The following is a 20127-nucleotide window of genomic DNA, read 5'->3' on the forward strand; positions in this document are numbered from 1 at the left end:
GAAGGCTGTTGGACTCTCCAAAGAAGGCTGTTGGTTTCTACCGGTGAGATGCAGACTGGTAAAACTACTTAGCTGCAAACACCTGCTACCTTTAGTGAAAAGGACGGATGACTCAGATGGTGAAACCAGAAGCTCAAAGGGCAGTGCTAAGAGCGAAAGAGAATTCTTCCCAAGCCTTGAAACCTAATGGAGTTTTCTTGGCTGGATTTTCATACTGTGTTGGACCATGACCCCATTGTCCCTTCCATTTCCCCATACTTAAGCCAGATTGTCTGCAACTGTTATCCTGTGCCTGTCCCACGTTTTATGTTGGGAACAGATAACTTTAGTTTTTCTGGCCCACAGATGAAGAGAAACTGTCCCGGGAGTTGTACTGACTGGACTATGCCCAGCGTCTATTTGCCTCTGATTTAGATACTATTGATTTGGGAATTTGAGTTGATGCTGTAATGAGATGAGACATTGGGGGACATTGGGATGGAGTGAATGGATTTTGCATTTGAAAGAGATGTGGGCCAGGTACGGTGGCTCACGCCTGTAATCCCAGCACTTTGGGAGGCCGAGGCGGGCAGATCAGCTGAGGTTGGAAGTTCAAAACCAGCCTGACCAACATGGAGAAACCCCATCGCTACTAAAAATACAAAATTAGCCAGGCGTGGTGTCACATGCCTGTAATCCCAGCTACTCGGGAGGCTGAGGCAGGAGAATTGCTTGAACCCGGGAGGCGGAGGTTGCAGTGAGCTAAGTTCATGCCATTGCACTCCAGCCTGGGCAACAAGAGTGAAACTCCATCTCAAAAAAAAAAAAAAAAAAAAAAAAAAGAGTAAGAGATGTGGATTTTGGGTGGGGGACAGAGGGAAGACCATGGTAGGCAGAATGATCCTCTAAAGGTACTCTGCCCTAATCCCCAGAAGCTGAGAATATGTTAGATGTCAGTATTGCACGGCAGTAAGAATCTTTTTTTTTTTTTTTGAGACGGAATCTCGCTCTGTCACCCAGGCTGGAGTGCAGTGGCCAGATCTCAGCTCACTGCAAGCTCCGCCTCCTGGGTTCACGCCATTCTCCTGGCTCAACCTCCCGAGTAGCTGGGACTACAGGTGCCTGCCACCACACCCAGTTAATTGTTTTGTATTTTTAGTAGAGACGGGCTTTCACCATGTTAGCCAGGATGGTCTCGATCTCCTGACCTTGTGATCCATCCACCTCAGCCTCCCAAAATGCTGGGATTACAGGCATCAGCCACCGTGCCCGGCCAGCAGTAGGAATCTTAATTAAGGTTATAGACTGCTATGGTTTGAATGTCCCTCTAAAACTCCTGTTGACATTTAATCATCATTGTGATTGCATTAAGAAGTGGCCCTGTTAAAAGGTGATTTAGTCCTTAATAACTCTGTCCCCATGAATAGATTAATGTCAGTCTTTCGGGAGTGTGTTTATCAAGAATGGATTGTTAAAAAGTGAGTTCTTGCCAGGGGCAGTGGCTTATGCCACTCAGCACTTTGGGGGGGGCCAAGGCTGGTGGGTCACTTGAAGTCAGTTGTTTGAGACCAGCCTGGCCAACATGGTGAAACTCTGTCTCTACTAAAAAATACAAAAATGTATCCGTGAGTGGTGGCAGGCACCTGTAATCCCAGCTGCTCAGGAGGCTGAAGCAGGAGGATCGCATGAATCCAGGAGGCGGAGGTTGCAGTGAGCTGAGATCACCCCATTGTACTCCAGCAGTCTGGAGTACAAAAAAAAAAAAAAAAAAGGAAGAAGAAGAAGAAGAAAAGAAAAAAAGAAAAGAAAAGTGAGTTCTGCCCTCTCTTGCTGGCTCACTCTCACCCTCTCTTGCCTTTCCACCTTCCACCATAGGATAACACAGCACAAAGGCCCTCGCCAGATGCCAGTGCCATGCTCTTTGACTTCCAAGTCTCCAGAAACACGAGCCAAATACATTTCTGTTCATTATAAATTACCCAGCCTGTGATATTCTGAAATAACAACACAGAATGGACTGAGACATAGATCTTCAAATAGTGAGGTTATCCTGGATAATCCAGATGGGCCCAATCTAATCCCATGAGCCTTTAAAACTTTCTCCAGCTGGAGGCAGAAGAGAAGCGGCAGAAGGGGAAGTCAGAGAGATTTGAAGCATAAACAGGATTCCATGGTGCCGTTTCTGGTTTGACGATGGAGTGGTAACGTGATGAAAAATGTGGGTGCCTTCCAGAGCTGAGAGGCTCCCACTAACAACCGGCCAGGAAACAGGGACCACAGCCCTACAGCCAGCCACAAAGAACTAAGTTTTGCTGACAACCCAAGGGGGCTTGGAAGTGTCTTCTCCCCCAGTGGTTCCAGATGTGAGACCCAGAGTGGAGGAACCAACTGAGCCCACCTGGACTTCTGACCTAGATAACTGTGAGATAATAAGTTTGTATCATTTTTAAGCCACTGTGTGTGTGGTAATTTGTTATGGCAGCGATAGGAAATGACTCCAGATGGGCAGGATCTGCCAGGTCAGTGACATGTGGAGGGCACCCAGGCGGACGGGATGGCACAGGAGAAGGCAGGTCAGCAGTGAGCTTGCCTGGGTCACCTCTCATCTCTAAGCCTGTTTTCCCCTCTATGAAATGAGAATAGTGGTATCTCCCTCCCAGGGTCAGTGCAAGGCTGAAATAACAGATTATAAGGTTCTAGGTGCTCAAGAAGTGTTTGAAACATGCTAGTTGCTTTTCCATTTCCAAGAGAGCTCTCTGGTCTTGTGGGATGGAGGCAGTGCGGCCCCTCGGGATTACTGACAGGTCCTGCTCTGTTTCTGCAGTGGAGCCGGCCCCACCTGTCCTGGTGCTCACCCAGATGGAGGAGATCCTAAGTGCCAATGCCACATACCAGCTGCCCCCCTGCATGCCCCCACTGGATCTGAAGTATGAGGTGGCATTCTGGAAGGAGGGGGCCGGAAACAAGGTAGGAAACTCCTTTCCTGCCCCCAGGCTAGGCCCGCTCCTCCACCCCTTCTTACTCAGGTTCTTCTCACCCTCCCAGCCTACTCCTGCACACCTCCTCCAGGAAGCCTTCCCTGAACACCCCTGACTTCTGGCAGTCAGCCCTAATAAAATCTGGTCAAAGTATGATGACCTACAAGAGGCCTGCTTGCCAAGTCAACAGATTCAGTACAGAAAAACTGAAAAATACAGATAAGCTCTAAGAAGCAAACCAAAAGTACCCAGAGATGACCACACATCACTCTGGTGTATATCCAATTTCAGATTTGTTTTCTGTGTATGCATGTGTGGATAGCTGCATTTATTTATGGCGAGGGCTGGCAAACTTTCCCGAAGAAAGCCAGATAGTGGATATGTTCGGCTTCGTGGGCCTTATGTTCGCTTAGGACTACTCAACACTGCAGTTGCAGCACAAAAGGAGCAGTAGCCTATATGTAAATGAATGGGCATCGCTGGGTTCCAGTAAAACTGTTTACAGGCTAGGTGTGGTGGCTTAGGCCTGTAATCTCAGTACCTTGGGAGGCTGAGGTGGGAGGATTACCTTAGCCAAGGAGTTCAAGACCAGCCTGGGGAACATGGTGAAACACTGTCTCTACAAAAAAAAAAAAAACGCTGGGTGTGGTGACGCATGCTTGTGGTCCCAGCTACTCGGGATGCTGAGGTAGGAGGATCGCTTGAGCTAAGGAAGCGAGGCTACAGTGAACCGTGATCGCGCCACTGCACTTCAGTCTGGGCAACAGAGTGAGACCTTGTCTCAAAAAAACAAAAAATAAAACTTTTTACATAAACAAGTGGCCAGCCAGACTTGGTCCCTGGGCCCCTGTTCTTGATTGTTCTTGCTTCCACTAAAGCAACATTTACACTCCCGATCTTTTGCATACTCTGGGTTCCGGGAATTATAGATCTGAATCCAGTGTGGTTTCTGCCTTGAAGAACCTCACAAATATTCTAGACCAGCACTGCCCAATAGAAAGAAATATAATGCAAGCCACATGTGCAGTTTTAAGTGTTCCATGTTAAGTAAAAAGAGACAGGTAAATCGGATTTTAATAACAGATTTTACTTCATCCAACTGAATGGAATCATTTCAGTGAGCAATTCTGACAAAAGTGATTGAGATCTTTTACATTCTTTTTCTCTACTTCTTTAAAATCTGATGTGTGTTTTGTACTTGGAACACCTGTCAGTGTGGACCAGATGCATTTCACATACTCAGTAGTCACACGTGGCCTGTGCCTTCCATACCAGACAGACATCTGTAGAGGTTTCCTCCACTGCTGATAGACTGGGAGACCCCAAGATGGAAAGCCTGAAGAATCTGCTCCTCAAAGTAGGGACCTTAATGGGGGTGCACACCAGGGTGACCCCAAGTGGTAGGCTGCTTTTGAACCATGGCTCTCTCTATCCAGAGACTCAGATGAAAAGAACGCAGGTAGTGTTGGGAAGTGCTTCCTCAATGCTTAAACTTTAATGTAGGAAAAGAAGGTTCAGGCAAGGAGGGAGGATCACTTAAGGCTGGGAGTTCGAGACCAGCCTGGGCAACAGTAAGACTTTGTACAAAAAATAATTTAAAAAAATTACCCAGCTATGGTGGTTGTGAATCTGCAGTCCCTAGCTACTTGAAGAGCTGAGGTAGGAGGATTGCTTGAACCCAGGAGTTTGAGGCTGCAGTGAGCTGTGATCACACCACTGCACTTTGGCCTGGGTGACAGAGCCAGACCCTATCCCCTACATAAAAAAAAAAAAAAAAAAAAAAAAAAAAAAAAAAAAAAAAAAAAAAACCCACCACCCTACCATGTCTGCCAGTCCCACTCTGTCCTGGTTGTGTGAAACCAGTCCCCACAGCAGCTCTGCCACTCTCTGCTTCTTTTCCAAACAGACTCTATTTCCAGTCACTCCCCATGGCCAGCCAGTCCGGATCACCCTCCAGCGAGCTGCCGGCGAACGCCACTGCCTCAGTGCCAGAACTATCTACACCTTCAGTGTCCCGAAATACAGCGAGTTCTCTAAGCCCACATGCTTCTTGCTGGAGGTTCCAGGTGGGTACCAGTGGTGCAGAAGGGGGAACTTTCCCTCTGGGCCTTGGGAGCTTTGTGACACAGTGGTTAAGAGCATGGGCCTAGAGATAGACTCGCCGGGATTAAAACCACACTCATTGTGTGTCTTTGGGCAGCTTACACAATGCCCCAAACCTTGGTTTGCACAGTCTGCAGGATAGGTTTATTCTTGTGAGGATTAAATAGGGTAATGTATGTGAAGCACTCAGCACAGGTGCACTTGTAGACAAGAGCCATTGTTGTTTCTCTCATTGTTATTTTTCCTTCCTTAGAAGCCAACTGGGCTTTCCTGGTGCTGCCATCACTTCTGATACTGCTGTTAGTAATTGCCGCAGGGGGTGTGATCTGGAAGAGCCTCATGGGGAACCCCTGGTTTCAGCAGGCAAAGATGCCACGGGCCCTGGTATAGCAAATCTGGGGGTGTGCGGCAGGTGGGGAGGGGTTGAGAGTAAGGGAGTGGGGCTGGAGCTAGGAGTTGTTCAGATAGGATTATCAAGATGGTCCAGACTCTTGGACCAAAACATCTATCTTTGTGTCTGAATTTCCACCATTAGTAATGCATTCACTTAGTCCTGAATAAAATGGCAAATAGGCCCGGGAGGGAGGAGTGCCTTAAGTTCCTCTGAGATAAATAACTTCACCTCTGCTAAGGATGTGTCAGCTGCTGGGAGCACAGCCCCCGGCCTTGGACCTCAGGAGAGAGACCCAGAAGGGGAGGAGGAGAGGAGCCACCAAAGGGGATATCTTAAAAGAGTCCCAATTTTTAGTTCACACTTTAACCCAGGATGAGCTGTGCCCTGGCTGACCTTGGAGTTTCTTCCCTGGTCTGCTGGGTCTCTCCCTTAGAATCTAGGGGACAGCTTGGGCAGGGGAAGCCCAGGAGGTGATATGGGTTGGCCCTGTTCAGATGAGGGCTGGCAGGGGCAGCTTGGGCATAGGCAAGGCTCTGATGGGCATGGGGGCTTTGAGGATGGGTTCTGAGTGTCCCTGCATCATGGCAGGATGGCAAAGGGAGCAGTTCCAAATTTCCTGGCTCCAGGATCTGTAGGAGAATCCCACTAACTGTCAGAGTGACAATCTCGGGTGGACATGTCTGTGGGCTGCCCCGTGCCCTCAGCCTTCCTGTTAAGAGCACACCAGCTGGACTTGCAACTCCCAGTGCCTGCACCCAGTGGGCTTTCTCTGGCCTCTGGAGCCCACACTGCCCCTGCATGTGGCAGCCTGCAAGTGTCAGAGCCACCAGCAATTCCATTCCTCAACAATGACTGTGGGTAAAGAGCCCAGGGGCATCCCCCTCCTGGGATCGCTCCGAGGTACGTGTGCCCCAGTGGCTCACTGAGTTCCCAGCAGGATTAAGTGCCAGTAGCCTTAGTGGTCAGTTGCTTGATAACACCCTGCTTCCTGGCTGCTCCCCCAGTCCCATCTGGTGTGTCCTGGGATCACCTCCCAAAGAAACTGCTTACACTTGAAGCCTTGTCTCAGGTCTGTTTCTAGGGGAATTCAGATGAAGATAATTGTGCTTCAGGAAAGCCTAAATTTTCTGCTCTTCTCTCCCCTACCCAAATCAGGACTTTTCTGGACACACATACCCTGTGGCAACCTTTCAGCCTGGCAGACCAGAGTCCCTGAACGACTTGCTCCTCTGTCCCCAAAAGGAACTGACCAGAGGGGTCAGACCGACGCCTAGAGTCAGGGCCCCAACCACCCAACAGGCAGGATGGAAGAAGGACCTTGCAGAGGAGGAGGACGAGGAGGAGGAGGAGGAGGAGGAGGAGGAGGAGGAGGAGGACACAGAAGATGGCGTCAGCTTCCAGCCTTACATTGAGCCACCTTCTTTCCTGGGGCAAGAGCACCAGGTTCCAGGGTGCTCAGAGGTTGGTGGGGTGGACTCAGGGAGGCCCAGGGCTCCTCTGTTCCCGGGCGAAGGCTCCTCTGCTTGGGATTCTTCAGACAGAAGCTGGGCCAGCACTGTGGACTCCTCCTGGGACAGGGCTGGATCCTCTGGCTATTTGGCTGAGAAGGGGCCAGGCCAAGGGCCAGGTGGGGACGGGCACCAAGAACCTCTCCCCCCACCTGAATTCTCCACGGACTCGGGTTTCCTGGAAGAGCTCCCAAAAGATGACCTCTCCTCCTGGGCCACCTGGGGCACCTTACCACCAGAGTCAAATCAGGTCCCTGGGGGGCCCCCAGTTTCTCTTCGGACACTGACCTTCTGCTGGGAAAGCAGCCTCGAGGAGGAAGAGGAGGAAGAGGAGGCGAGGGAATCAGAAACTGAGGACAGCGATGCGGGCAGCTGGGGGGCTGAGAGCACCCAGAGGACGGAGGAGAGGGGCCGGACACTGGGGTATTACATGGCCAGGTGAGCTGTCCCACGGCTTCCCACCGAATCTGATGCTGCTGCCTTTGCGAGGACTACTGGGCTTCCCAAGAAACTCGAAAGCCTCCGTACCTTTCCTAGGTGGCGGAGGGGCATTGCACTTCCGGGAAGCGCACCTAGCGGCTGTTTGCCCGTTGGGCTGAGCAATAAGATGCCCCTCCCTCCTGTGACCCACTCGCTTTAGGCTGAGCTGCAAGAGGAGTTTACACAGGGTGGCCTGAGGTCATAGGTTTGTGGGGTGTCATCACCCCCATTGTCCCTGGGGTGACAGGCCAGGGGAAAAATTATCCCTGGACAACATGAAACAGATGAGCTCAGGTCACTGTGGACATCAAGGGTGGACACCACCAAGGGGCCCTCTGGAACTTGAGACCACTGGAGGCACACCTGCTATACCTCATGCCTTTCCCAGCAGCCACTGAGCTCCCCCATCCCAGGGCTCAGCCTCCTGATTCATGGGTCCTCTAGGTGAGGCCCAGATAAAACTCCAGTTGGCTGAGGGTTTTGGATGGGAAGGGAAGGGTGGCTGTCCTCAAATCTTGGTCTTTGGAGTCATGGCACTGTACGGTTTTAGTGTCAGACAGACCGGGGTTCAAATCCCACCTCTACTGGCCACTGGTTTTGTGATCTTGGGGAAGACACCTTCCTTCTCTGCCTCACTTCCTCATCTGCAGCTTCGCCTGGGTGTGGTGAGGGTTCTAGGGGATCTCAGACGTGTGTAGCACGGAGCCCACTGTGTTCTTGGTGCTCTCTACATGGTGGCTGGTAGAATTCTCCATCTATCCAGGCTCCAGGAGACCCCTGGGCATCTCCCACCTGTGGCCCCTAAACCCAGAGTGACTGAGAGCACTTCCCATTCAGCTTGTCTCATCCCCAGTCTACCTCCTTCCTTCTACCCTCACTGCCTCCCAGTCAGGTGAGTGAGCTCTCAGAAACCAGAGTCCCACCCAAGGGGACCCTGGTCTCTCCGCCTTCACCCAGCAATGGGAACCCTGCTTCCCAGGGGAGGAACCAAGTGCTTCACCTTCTAGGGACCCAGTTTGTTGGAGTAGGACAGTAACGTAACAGGAATCGGACTTCTGGGCCCGTAATCACTGTTTGGACAGCACGTTAGGCCCTTGGTTGACTACTGTGTTCCACAGAAGTCCCATTCTCCCTTCTGGTTATAAGAAAGCAGTGCCTTCTAGATTCAGGTGACTATCCTTACCTGGGGGTGCTCATGTATCCTCCGCTAACCTACACCCAGCGGAATATAGATGAGCACAGCTGAGTTTTCACCCGGAGGACCAAAGTGTTTTGTGGTGGAGGATCTGAACAATCTTGGCTCTGTGGCCATTCAACCTGCCAGGACTAACGTTTCTGGATTTGTGAAGAAGGGATCTTCAAAGCCATTGAACCCAGAGAGCTGTGTTGTTTTAAAGCCACCACAAGGGTACAGCATTAAATGGCAGAACTGGAAAAGCTGCTTAGGGCATCTCATCCAGGGCTTCTCAAACCATGTCCCCCAAAGGCCTTGGATCGCATTGCAGGGAGTGCCATGGGGCTATAGGAGCCTCCCGTTTTCACCAGAGCAGCCTCACTGTGCCCTGATTTACATACTGTGGCTTTCCACGTAAGGTTTTGTTTAGAGGGCTTCCACTACTCAAGAAAATGTTAGCAAATCACTCCTTTTGTTGCAAAGGAGCTGATGTCCAGGGTGGCAAAGGCACTTGCCCAAGGTCACCCAGCAGTGCTGCTCTGAACACTTATTGTGCACATCCCCAAGGGTTAGAGCTTCGATCTATGCACAGCCGGGCCAACCTCTGACCCCTTGTCCATGTCAGTAAAAGATGAAGGTCACAGCCAGGATTTCTAAGGGTCAGGAGGCCTTCACCACTGCTGGGGCACACACACACACACGTATACACACACACATACAACACACACCTGTGTCTCCCCAGGGATTTTCCCTGCAATGAGGCTTGTCCACAAGACTGAGCTCAGAAGAGGAAGAACAAACAAACCACAGAGCTGGGGAGGGCTGTGGCTCGGGGCCAGCTCCCAGGGAAATTCCCAGACCTGTACCAATGTTCTCTCTGGAACCAGCCGAGCTGCTTCGTGGAGGTAATTTCAAAAAAGTAAAAGCTATCATCAGCATCATCTTAGGCTTGTATGAAATAACCACTCCGTTTCTATTCTTAAACCTTACTATTTTTGTTTTGTTTTTTTGAGTCGGAGTTTTGTTCTTGTTGCCTCGGCTGGAGTGCAGTGGTGCGATCTCGGCTCACTGCAACCTCCGCCTCCCGGGTTCAAGTGATTTCTCCTTCCTCAGCCTCCCAAGTAGCTGGGATTACAGGTGCCCGCCACCACACCTGGCTAATTTTTTTGTATTTTTAGTAGAGACGGGGTTTCATCATGCTGGCCAGGCTGGTCTCGAACTCCTGACCTCAGGTGAACCGCCTGTCTTGGCCTCCCAAAGTGCTGGGATTACAGGCGTGAGCCACCGCGCCCAGCCAAACCTTACTATTTTTTTTAAAGAATTTTTTCCAGAGTTTAATTGCTGACATAGCTCGAGTTTTCTAGTAACTCTAAACTCCATCTCCTTTATCGTCATTAAGTCATTGACAAAAAGCCAGGAGAAGCATTAGGAAAGGGCATGATGATCAGTATGATAATTTGCCTTGTGTGGTCAGCACTTAACTGTTTACAAAGCCCTTTCACATGCACAGCGGGTGGGAACTGCGTGGTGTGGGCTGGGCCTGCACTGGAAGCACATCCGGTGAAAAGTGTTCGTGCCTTAGGTGAAGCAACATGTATCACTTTAGAGTACTAACAGTATATGTTGTTCTTCCGTATTGGTATTTATTTCTATTTTTGCTATGTTTATGTCATATTTAAATGATATCCTACTGCTTGTTGGTATACCCTAAACTGTTTAAATAAAGAGCTCTATTTTTAAAGAAAAAACATACAATTGAATGGAAAAGTGTCTGCTCTTATCTTTTTGTGAGACAGCATCTCACTGTGTCGCGTATGCATGCACCACCAGGCCTGATTGATTTTTTTGTTTTTGTAGAGATGGAATCTCCCTGTGTTGCCCAGGCTGGTCTCAAACTCCTGGGCTCAAGCAATCCTTCCCTCCTTGGCCTCCCAAAGTGTTGGTTGGGATTACTGGTGTGAGTGACTGTGCCTGGCCTATTCTCTTACTTTTCAAAGGCTCCTCACCCCTCCTCTGGGAAACCTAGCTGTTAAGACTACAAGGGCGGGCCAGGCGGGGTGGCTCATACCTGTAATGCCAGCACTTTGGGAGGCCAAGGCAGGCGGATCACAAGGTCAGGAGATCAAGACTGTCCTGGCTAACACGGTGAAACCCCATCTCTACTAAAAAGGCAAACGATCAATTAGCCGGGCATGGTGGCGGGCGCCTGTAGTCCCAGCTACTCGGGAGGCTGAGGCAGGAGAATGGCGAGAAACCGGGAGGCGGAGCTTGCAGGGAGCCAAGATCACACCACTGCACTCCAGCCTGGGTGACAGAGCGAGACTCATCTCAAAAAAATAAAAAAAATGAAAAATAAATTTAAAAACTACAAGGGTCTTGAGTTGGGTCCCCAGAAGCAAACCCAGAGAAAAGGTAGAAAGCAGTGCAGTGATCCAGGTAACGCCAGGAGGGGAGTGTGGAGGCAAGATGGGGTGGTGGGGGAGGAGGGCAGCCAGGCAAAGTGTGTCATCAACAGGTCCCTGCTGTGGGCAGCTGAACCTCAATGCCCCTGGAAAGCTCTGGAAGTCAATGTGGGATGCACTTCAGATTTGGTCCTCCTGCCAGGGGCAGGAGCCAGGGAGTCTAGCTACTCCCTCCCATCAGTCCAGTGTGGAGGCCGTTCCCTGAGGCAGAGTTGCAGGTACTTGCATTTGGAATCCACCAAGCTGAGTGCACAAGAAAGAGGAGTGCCATGGGGCTGACCGAGGGCAGGGTCCCCAGCCAGTATCCCTTGTTGCAGTGAGGCTGGAGCTGACAGCTCACCCAACTGCAACTATGGTCCATGAAAGGATATGGAACAGCACCTGTGTGACTAACCTTGCACTCCCAAACTCATTCCAGCGGCTCTCCATTAGCGAGGGTCTCCCAGTTTCCAGCGACTCTCATAAGACCACCTGGTGACTGTCTAGCACTGTGCCCACAGTTGTCACCACTTATTGGTGCCAGGGTATGTGCTAGACCCAAGTGTAGCTGATCCTACAAGTCTGTCTCCCTGGAATTCAGTAGTCTCCCTGGCTGGCTGGGCCTGGAGCAGGTACCTTCCAACCTGCCACGGCTGCATTTCCCAGTCTAAGGAACAGTCTGCAGACAAGACAAGAAAGCAGCCACTGCCACGTGGGCTGCCGAGACAAGAAACGGTAACCCCTGCTTCTGGTCCTTCCCCAGGTGCAGCTGCACCCCCAGCCTCGGCTTCATCCCACTTTAAAAAATCTTTTTTTTTCCAGACAGGGTCTCTCTCTGTTACCCAGGTTAGAGTACGTGATCTTAGCATCTCAACTCACTGCAACCTCTACCCACCAGGTTCAAGTGATTCTTGTGCCTCAGCCACCCAAGAAGCTGGGATTACAGGTGTGTGCCACCACGTTCTGCTAATTTTGGGTGTTTTGTTTTGTTGTGTTGTGTTTGTTTGTTTTTTGTTTTGTTTTGTTTGAGATGGAGTCTCACTCTGTCGGCTCACTGCAACCTCCTCCTCCCAGGTTCAAGCAATTCTCCTGCCTCAGCCTCCTAAGTAGCTGGGATTACAGGCGCTCGCCACCATGCCCAGCTAATTTTTGTATTTTTAGTAGAGATGGAGTTTTGCCATGTTGGTGTATGTGTGTGTATATATATATATATGTATTTTTTTTTTTTTAGTAGAGACAGGGTTTCGCCACATTGCCCAGGCTGGTCTTGAACTCCTGGTCTCAAGTGATCTGCCTACCTCAGCCTCTGAAAGTGCTGGGATTACAGGAGTGAGCCACTGTGCCCAGCCAGTTTTTGTATTTTTAGTAGAGACGGGGTTTCGCCATGTTGGCCAGGCTGGTCACTCCCCTCCCAAAGTGCTGGGATTACAAACATGCGCCACCACGCCCGGCCCCCTGCATCCTATGTACAAGTCCATGAAAGAAACCAGAATATGTTACCCCCAAATATGCCTCTTTGACACGATATTTTTGAATATTTTTTAGCTAAGGTAGTTAAGCAGCAGCAAACAGTGGAAGAGCTCCCCTCTTTCCGCCTAAAGCCAGGTTATAAAATTCTTTACTGGAGACAACTTTTACAAACCTTATGCCATCAGTTTACTCCCATTCACTTACCTTCTCAGAGGTTCCAGGACCCTAAACCTACTTTCGTTTGTCTTGCCACTTCTCTAAAATGTATTGTGTGTGTTTTTTTTTTTTTTTCCTGGTTCCCCTTGTGGGATATGTTGAGGTTTCTCTTCAAATAATCTGATCCATATTTTATTCTTTAATTCATAGTACCCCCACTCCACTTTCCTTTTTCTCCTTTTTTTCCTTTTTGCCTTTGTTAGATGCCCAGGCACACTACAGCACCAGGCGTTGTCAGTACCAGCTCACATTCCTTTCCTTATTTGGAAAGAAGACTAACTTTCTAGCTCATTACAGGCACCCCTTCCCCTTCCTCTCCACTTTCTTTTACGTGCCCACCTTATGTAAAAAAGTTCAAATGTTTAGCCAACCGGGATTCGTTTAGATTGTACAACCCGACCCCGACCAATGGGGAAAGAGTACACGACTTGTGTCAGAAATAAAGGCTCTCGTGCCCTTTGTTCAGGTGTGCTCTCATGGTGACTGGCCAAGGAGGCACCTCTCTGCGCAGAAGTAAAATTACTTTGCTAAGAATCGTTTGTTCGAGTGTTCAATTTCCTCAGGATTTTGAGCGTTATTCCTGACACTGTTTTGTCAGGATGAAATTTATTGTTCTTTACTGAAGATGCTCTCTAAGCCAGAGTCATAAGCCACTGCACCATCACCTTTGTTTGAGGTTTCTCCCTCGTGATGTGTGCCGCACATATTACAGACTTGCTTGTTTTCCTCTTGTTAATCTGTCTTTTGTTACAGGGGGATCTGTCCCTACTATGAACATTTGAGGTTTTGAAATTATATTTCCTCCCCCACCCCAGTATTTAAGCCAGGGCTTTCTATTACGTGTAACCAAATGTCCTTGCTAATTCACAAAGACCCAGTGAATCCACCTCCCGGGTTCAAACGATTCTCCTGCCTCAGCCTCCCAAGTAGCTGGGATCACAGGCACCCACCACCACGCCCGCTTTGGCCAGCTTCGGGTATCTGGTCCTTTCCAGGAAACAAGAAAGGACGTCCTCTCCAGGCGACCCCGCCTCCGCCTCCGCCTCCGCCTCCGCCTCCGCCTCCGCCTCTCTCCCCTCCACCCAACACGGTCGCCACCCTTGAGCTTCTCCGGGCCTGTCTGCTGCCACCTCCTGGACAGTGGTGGTATGTCAGGGCGCGGTCTTACTTGAACCGGGCTCAGGGAGCCTGGAGAGGGGAGGGCTGGGGTAATGGACGCCCTGAAAACTTCCTTTAGGAAACGGGTTGCTTTTCCTCTTGGCACCAGCACCTGGCACAGAGTGGAAGCTTGGGATTGAGTAGGTGAATGAAAGAATAAGAATAAGCGAGTGAATTGCCATATGAATTGGAGTCAGTAAGTGGACGGCTGTGGCTGACTTACGTATAAGGTTTCAGGAGCTCTCGCATGCGATGATACCATCCTGATCCCAAATTCCCGTTGCCAGTGGGTGCCCGTCCTCCCTCACCCAGCATCTGCTGTGAGAGGGCACTGGTGCTGCTCAGCGAGCATAGTGATGTTGGAGGGAGTACGTGGGAGACAGAACAGGACCTTAACACTTGGGCTGGAATTCATTATTCTGTAATTGATTGTTTCCCATGTTATTTAGGGTTTGATCAACGGCTGCCTGCGGCATCTTCCCTGAGCTCATTCCTGTGTGCCTAAAGCGGGGCTGAAGTAATGAGGGTTGGGGTTGTTTTTTTTTTTTTTCTAGAAAAACAGACTAGAAGTTATATCTAAATGCGTGAGTCAGCTCCACGAGTCAGTTCCTCAAGAGATACTGATTGACACCAGAACCGGTTCCAGCCCCGGGAGCCCCACCCTTGGCGTGTGACGATATGTGACACGGAGGTGTGATGGCTTTATATAGGCTGAGTCTTTTTATTTCCCCCTAACTGCTTCTTTAACTGGATGAAGAGGAGAAGGTCGTGAGGAGTGCCCTGCCCTAGTGGACAAAACCATCAGCCTGTGGCGGGAGGGCCCTCTCTAGGAGAGTGGTGACTCCAGGGTGAGACATATCCACCCCGCTCTGAGTCTGTTTCTCCAGGTGCTCAGTGGACCATCTGGGAGGCCAGAGTCCAGTAGGAGCCTGGAGCCTCCACACACCCATCTCTGAGCTCTAGGCCCCTTCTTCTAAGGGGCAACCTGCAGGATGCAATGCCGTTACTTTCTCCAGCCCTGGAATTGGGCCTCAGAAATGATAGCCAACTCAAACTTCTTTTTATTCCGAGATGGAGTCTTGCTCTGTCATCCAGGCTGGAGTGCAGTGGTGTAATCTTGGCTTTCTGCAACCTCTGCCTCCTGGTTCAAATGATTCTCCTGCTTCAGCTACCTGAGTAGCTGGGATTACAGGTGCCTGCCACCACGCCCGGCTAATTTTTGTATTTTTACTACGATGGGTTTTTGCCATGTTGGCCAGACTGGTCTCGAACTCCTGACCTCAGGTGATCCGCCCACCTTGGCTTCCCAAAGTGCTGGGATTACAGGCGTGAGCCCCACACCCAGCCTCAAACTTCTAAGGGAATGTTATCATTGCCCTCATGCCCACCTCCCTCCGTCCCCACACCTGCACACCAGCAGTCTAGGTTTTTGCAAAATTTTTTTTTCTTTTTTTCTTTCTCTTTCTTTCTTTCTTTTCTTTTCTTTCTTTTTTTTTTTTTTTTTTTTTGGCACAGTCTCCCTCTGTCGCCAGGCTGGAGTACAGTGGCATGCAGTCTTGGCTCACTGCAACCTCCGTCTCCCGGGTTCAAGTGATTCTCCTGCCTCGGTCTCCCAAGTAGCTGGGACTACAGGCATGTGCCACCACGCGCAGCTAATTTTTGCATTATTAGTAGAGACGGGTTTTCACCATGTTGGCCAGGATGGTATCCATCTCTTTACCTTGGAATCCTCCCACCTCTGCCTCCCAAAGTGCTGAGATTACAGGCATGAACCACTGTGCCTGGCCTGCAAAGGTTTTTAAGGGACCGAGCTGGTCCTTGGGTTCCTCATTTTGTAACAGAGGATGCTTGCTGCATGAGACCTCCTTCTCAGAAACTGTCCAGAGACAGCAACCCAGCAGCACTGAGGACTAGAGACTTACTTCCATTTCTAGATGAGGAAGCTGAGGGCAAGAGGCTAAGGGACCCTCGCACAGCAGGGAAGTGGCAGAGCTAGAATTCAGACCGGGTCTATCTACTCAAAGCCCATGTTCCATTCACTTCCCTTGGCTCCCATGGGGGCCTATGAAAGTGCTCCCCCATCCTAGCTGGAGATGCGTGATATTCTTAATGTTTTTATGAAGAAGCATAGCCTTGTACATGCCTTATAGGCATGAAATAAGCTTCTGGAACTTCAAACTCCCGAGAGAGCTGAAATTATAAGTAGAGTCAGGAAATTCTACAATGACTTTATGTTTGTGTGAATGACATTAGTCATGAAGGGAATTCTGGAATGTCAGGGGAGGTTTGCAACCCCAAAGTGACATAGAAGCAGAGGCCATGCAAGCTGCAGAGGCCCTTAGGAGTGTTCTAGACCAAGCCTCCTTTACAGACAGGGAAACTGAGGCCTCAAGAGGGGACAAGAGCTATTCATAGTCACCTGAAGTCAGATGCAAGGTTGGGACCAGACCCAGGCTCCAGACCTGGGCCATGTAGTCAGGGTCCCTGATTGACACAGCTCAGGCCTTGGAGTCAGATGGGCTCTCAGGCTTCATTCCTTGCTCCTGCTCTTCAGGAATGATCAGGAACCACTCTAGGACCTGCCCCTGCAGAGTCGTCAGCCACGGAGACAGCACCCCACACTCCCCGAAGACTTCCAGGAAACAGCCCACTGCCTTTTGATGTTGTTGCTTCTGGAATTCTTGGGTGTTGAGAGAAGGGACAGGAGCAGGTCACATTCCTGAGTATTTCATTGTAAAATGTGATTTTTCTGTAGCTTGGGGATGTTCCCTACAGTCTTAAAGCCCTGGCCAGCTTTCTCCGGCACACTCATTCATTCAGCAAATCTTACAGAGTACCTGCTCTGTGCCAGCTCCTACTAGACAGTGAGACACTCAAGAGAGCGAGCTCCAGGCATTGTCCCTGTAGTCAGTAGCATGGGGAATGGGAAAGCACCACGCAATACATGCTAGGAGATGGGAACAGAGAGCTGGTGTTCCCAACCCAACCAAGGGGGCAGCTCACACAGGGAAAGCTTCCTGGTGGACGTGAATTGGAGAATAGGTCTGAAGAATGAATTGGAGTGAGACAGGAAAGTGGAGGTGGAAAGGGATTCTCGGAGGCAACACCGTGCATGGGTGCACAGGAGAAATTTGTCAGACAGAAAACAAACGTTTTTCCTGGAGGTCTGAGAATCAGCAAGACGAACCTGCTGCTCTGAAGGTCAACGTTGTAAGTCGATGTTGCATACCTGCTCTACATTCAGCCACGTGGAGGGTACAGAGGAATACCAGGGAGCTCTTTGCGATCAGAATGCTTGACGAGCACCGTCCATTTGTAGAGCCCAGAGAACAATGTTATCTGGGGAGCCTTTACCTCTGCAGGCAGCTTCGTTGTGAACACCTCCAGCAGCCAAGACCTTTCTACCTCTCAAGGCAGCCACACCATCATAGCGAGAGTGATTTCCTTAAATTGAAAAAATGGCCTCCCTCATATGTCTTCCCAATCACCCTAGTTTTCCTTTCAGAGGTAGTTACACAAAAGGGTCTAGAGCCTTCTCCATGCAATAGCCCCTCAAATATTTGAAGACAGTGCTCATATCTTACCTCCATTCCAACCTGATCTCTCCTGTTCATTCTTCTGTTTGTTTGTTTGTTTAAAGGTAGAATCTCGCTCTGTCACCCAGGCCGGAGTGCAGCAGCTCATTCTCGGCTCACTGCAACCTCCGCCTCCCAGGTTCAAGCAATTCTCCTGCCTCAGCCTCCCGAGTAACTGAGATTATAGGCACTCGCCACCACACCCAGCCTTTTTTTTTTTTTTTTTTTTTTTTGTATTTTTAGTAGAGACAGGGTGTTACCATCTTGCCCAGGCTGGTCTCGAACTCCTGACCTCAGGCAATACGCCCACCTCTGCCTCCCAAAGTGCTAGGATTACAGGCATGAGCCACCGAGCCCGGCCTGTTTGTTTTTGAGATGGAGCCTCACTCATTCTGTCCCCCAGGCTGGAGTGCAATGGCGCGGTCTTGGCTTACTACAACCTCCGCCTCCCGGGTTCATGCGATTCTCCTGCCTCAGTCTCCCGAGAAGATGGGACTACAGGCATGCACTATCATGCCTGGCTAATTTTTGTATTTTTAGTAGAGACAAGGTTTCACCATGTTGACCAGGCTGGTCTCGAAGTCTCGAACTTTTGGCCTCAAGTGATCAGCCCATCTCAGCCTCCCAAAGTGTTGGAATTATAGGCATGAGCCACGGTGCCTGGCCTCCTTTCCATTCCTGAACATGTAACACAGCTGAAGTATCATAGTGGAGAATGCCAAAATGCGGGCCAGACCACATGTTCTAGAAGGACTTTGTTTTTTTGTTCGTTTGTTTTTTGAGACAAGGTGTCACTCTGTTTGCCCAGGCTGAGTGCTGTGGTGCAGTCATGGCTCACCACAGCCTTGACCTCCTGGGCTCAAGCAATTCTCCTGCCTCAGGCTCCCAAGTAGCTGGGACTACAGGCATGTGCCACCACACCTGGCTAATTTTTTATTATTTATAGAGACAGTTCAGGCTGCTCCCCACACCTCACTATGTTGCCCAGGCTGGCTTTAAACTCCTGGACTCAAGCGATACTCCCTCCTTGGCCTCCCAAAGTGCCAGGATTACAGGCATGAGCCACGGTGTCTGGCCTCTGGAAGGACTTTCAAAGTGAGATGCTATGGGCTGGAGTTATCAAGAAGGGCCATATTGCAGAAGAAGAGAACTGTCTTGGTGAGATTCGAGGAAAAGGGAATTGGCTCAGGGAGTGGAAATGGCATTCCAGGAGGAGGGTAGAGCGCAGACAGAGGCTTGTCTCTAATGCCTATTTGTTATGTTTAGTAACCTTGCTTTCCCTTCATATAAATTAGTGTATTTCCTATATCAACTTTAGGAAATGCAGATAAGCGAAGGGAAGAAAAGAAAAATCACCTACAATTCCACTACCACCCAGAGATAACGCCCCTAGTGTTTTCACCTGTATCCATGAAGACACGCAATTTGCTCTGCGTGTGCAGGTGTGCGTTTTAGCCAGGGTGGTACTGTATATAGTTTATGTTATGCCTATTTTCACTTGAAAAAATATGATGAATCTTTACCAGGTCAAGAAACATTTTTCTCCAGCATTATTTTGGAAGCTGCATTTGTCTTGCTTGGGGTGGACATACCATTATTCTTTTAATCAAATTTCTGTTGTTAGACACGAAAGTTGTTTTCATTTTTTTCTCCTTTTTTTTTTTTTATTTTTTGAGATGGAGTCTCGCTCTGTCGCCCAGGCTGGAGTGCAATGGTGCAATCTCGGCTCACTGCAACCTCCACCTCCTGGGCTCAAGTGATTCTCCTGCCTCAGCCTCCCAAGCAGCTGGGATTACAGGTGCCCGACACCATGCCTGGCTAATTTTTGTATTTTTAGTAGAGACAGGGTTTCGCCATGTTGCCCAGATTGGTCTTGAACTCCTAACCTCAGGTGATCCACCCACCTTGGGCTCCCAAAGTGCTGGGATTACAGGTGTGAGCCAACAAGCCCCGCCTATTTTTTTCTTAAACTGTTAGAAATGAAGTCTGGGTGTTCCCATGCTCCTAAGCAATCCAGGTTAATTCCTACGTAATTCCCGTTAATTCCTACATAACCACAGACCCTCGAAACTACAGGATGCCCATTTCCTCCATTAAGTTCCTTCCTCCAGTGCTTCCGGCCCCAAGGAATGCTTTCATGTTTCACAGACCTGTCAGGGCTGCCTCTTGTCCTTCCAGTCAGTCACTGGGTCTAAAGCCTGCTCTTCTCCCTAAGGGTCCCTTGTAACCTGTTTCTCTGGCTGTAGCCGCCCCACACCACCTTGTCATCAAAGTCATCAAAAACCCTCCATCCATCATGGTTCATTCAGTAGCACAGAAACCTCTCCAGTCTTTCAGACCAAGGGACTTTAATGTAAAGGAGCTCATCACCCAGAGGATGGAGGAGCTGGGACACTAATGAGGACAGACAGTTCAGAGATTTCCCCACAGCAGGAAGCCGTGCCATCCTACCCACTGAAGGGAAAGATGAAGGAAGAAGGTGTTGCCAGAGCCAGGAGCTGGCCTCCAGACAGGAGCAAGAAAGACATAGGGGACTGCCTGGCTGATGGACAGTCCAGAGGTAGTGGGAGCTGCAGAGGAGATACGGCCATTGCTGGAGAAGCCACTCAAAGCAGAAAACAAGGAGGAGAAATGCTCTGATCTCTGCCTCC

The 20127-nt window shown here is 49.9% G+C and overlaps 1 protein-coding gene across 3 annotated transcripts in view; it reads left to right on the forward strand.

The window, feature by feature from the left end:
* IFNLR1 (interferon lambda receptor 1) overlaps window positions 1–10371 on the forward strand; it is a 33231-nt gene extending 22860 nt beyond the window's left edge. For 2 of the 3 annotated variants that reach the window (XM_007980031.3, XM_007980033.3), the window contains 4 exons: window positions 2804–2946; window positions 4864–5023; window positions 5314–5444; window positions 6610–10371. In XM_007980031.3, coding sequence (XP_007978222.2) covers window positions 2804–2946; window positions 4864–5023; window positions 5314–5444; window positions 6610–7404 — 1229 coding nt within the window. In that variant the 3' untranslated portion in view covers window positions 7405–10371. The remainder of the gene's footprint in view (window positions 1–2803; window positions 2947–4863; window positions 5024–5313; window positions 5445–6609) is intronic. The other variant, XM_007980037.3, reaches the window with a different exon arrangement.
* Window positions 10372–20127: the final 9756 nt, after the last annotated feature.

Source organism: Chlorocebus sabaeus, chromosome 20 (genome assembly GCF_047675955.1).
Source record: "Chlorocebus sabaeus isolate Y175 chromosome 20, mChlSab1.0.hap1, whole genome shotgun sequence".
In the NCBI taxonomy this organism is placed as follows: Eukaryota; Metazoa; Chordata; class Mammalia; order Primates; family Cercopithecidae; genus Chlorocebus; species Chlorocebus sabaeus.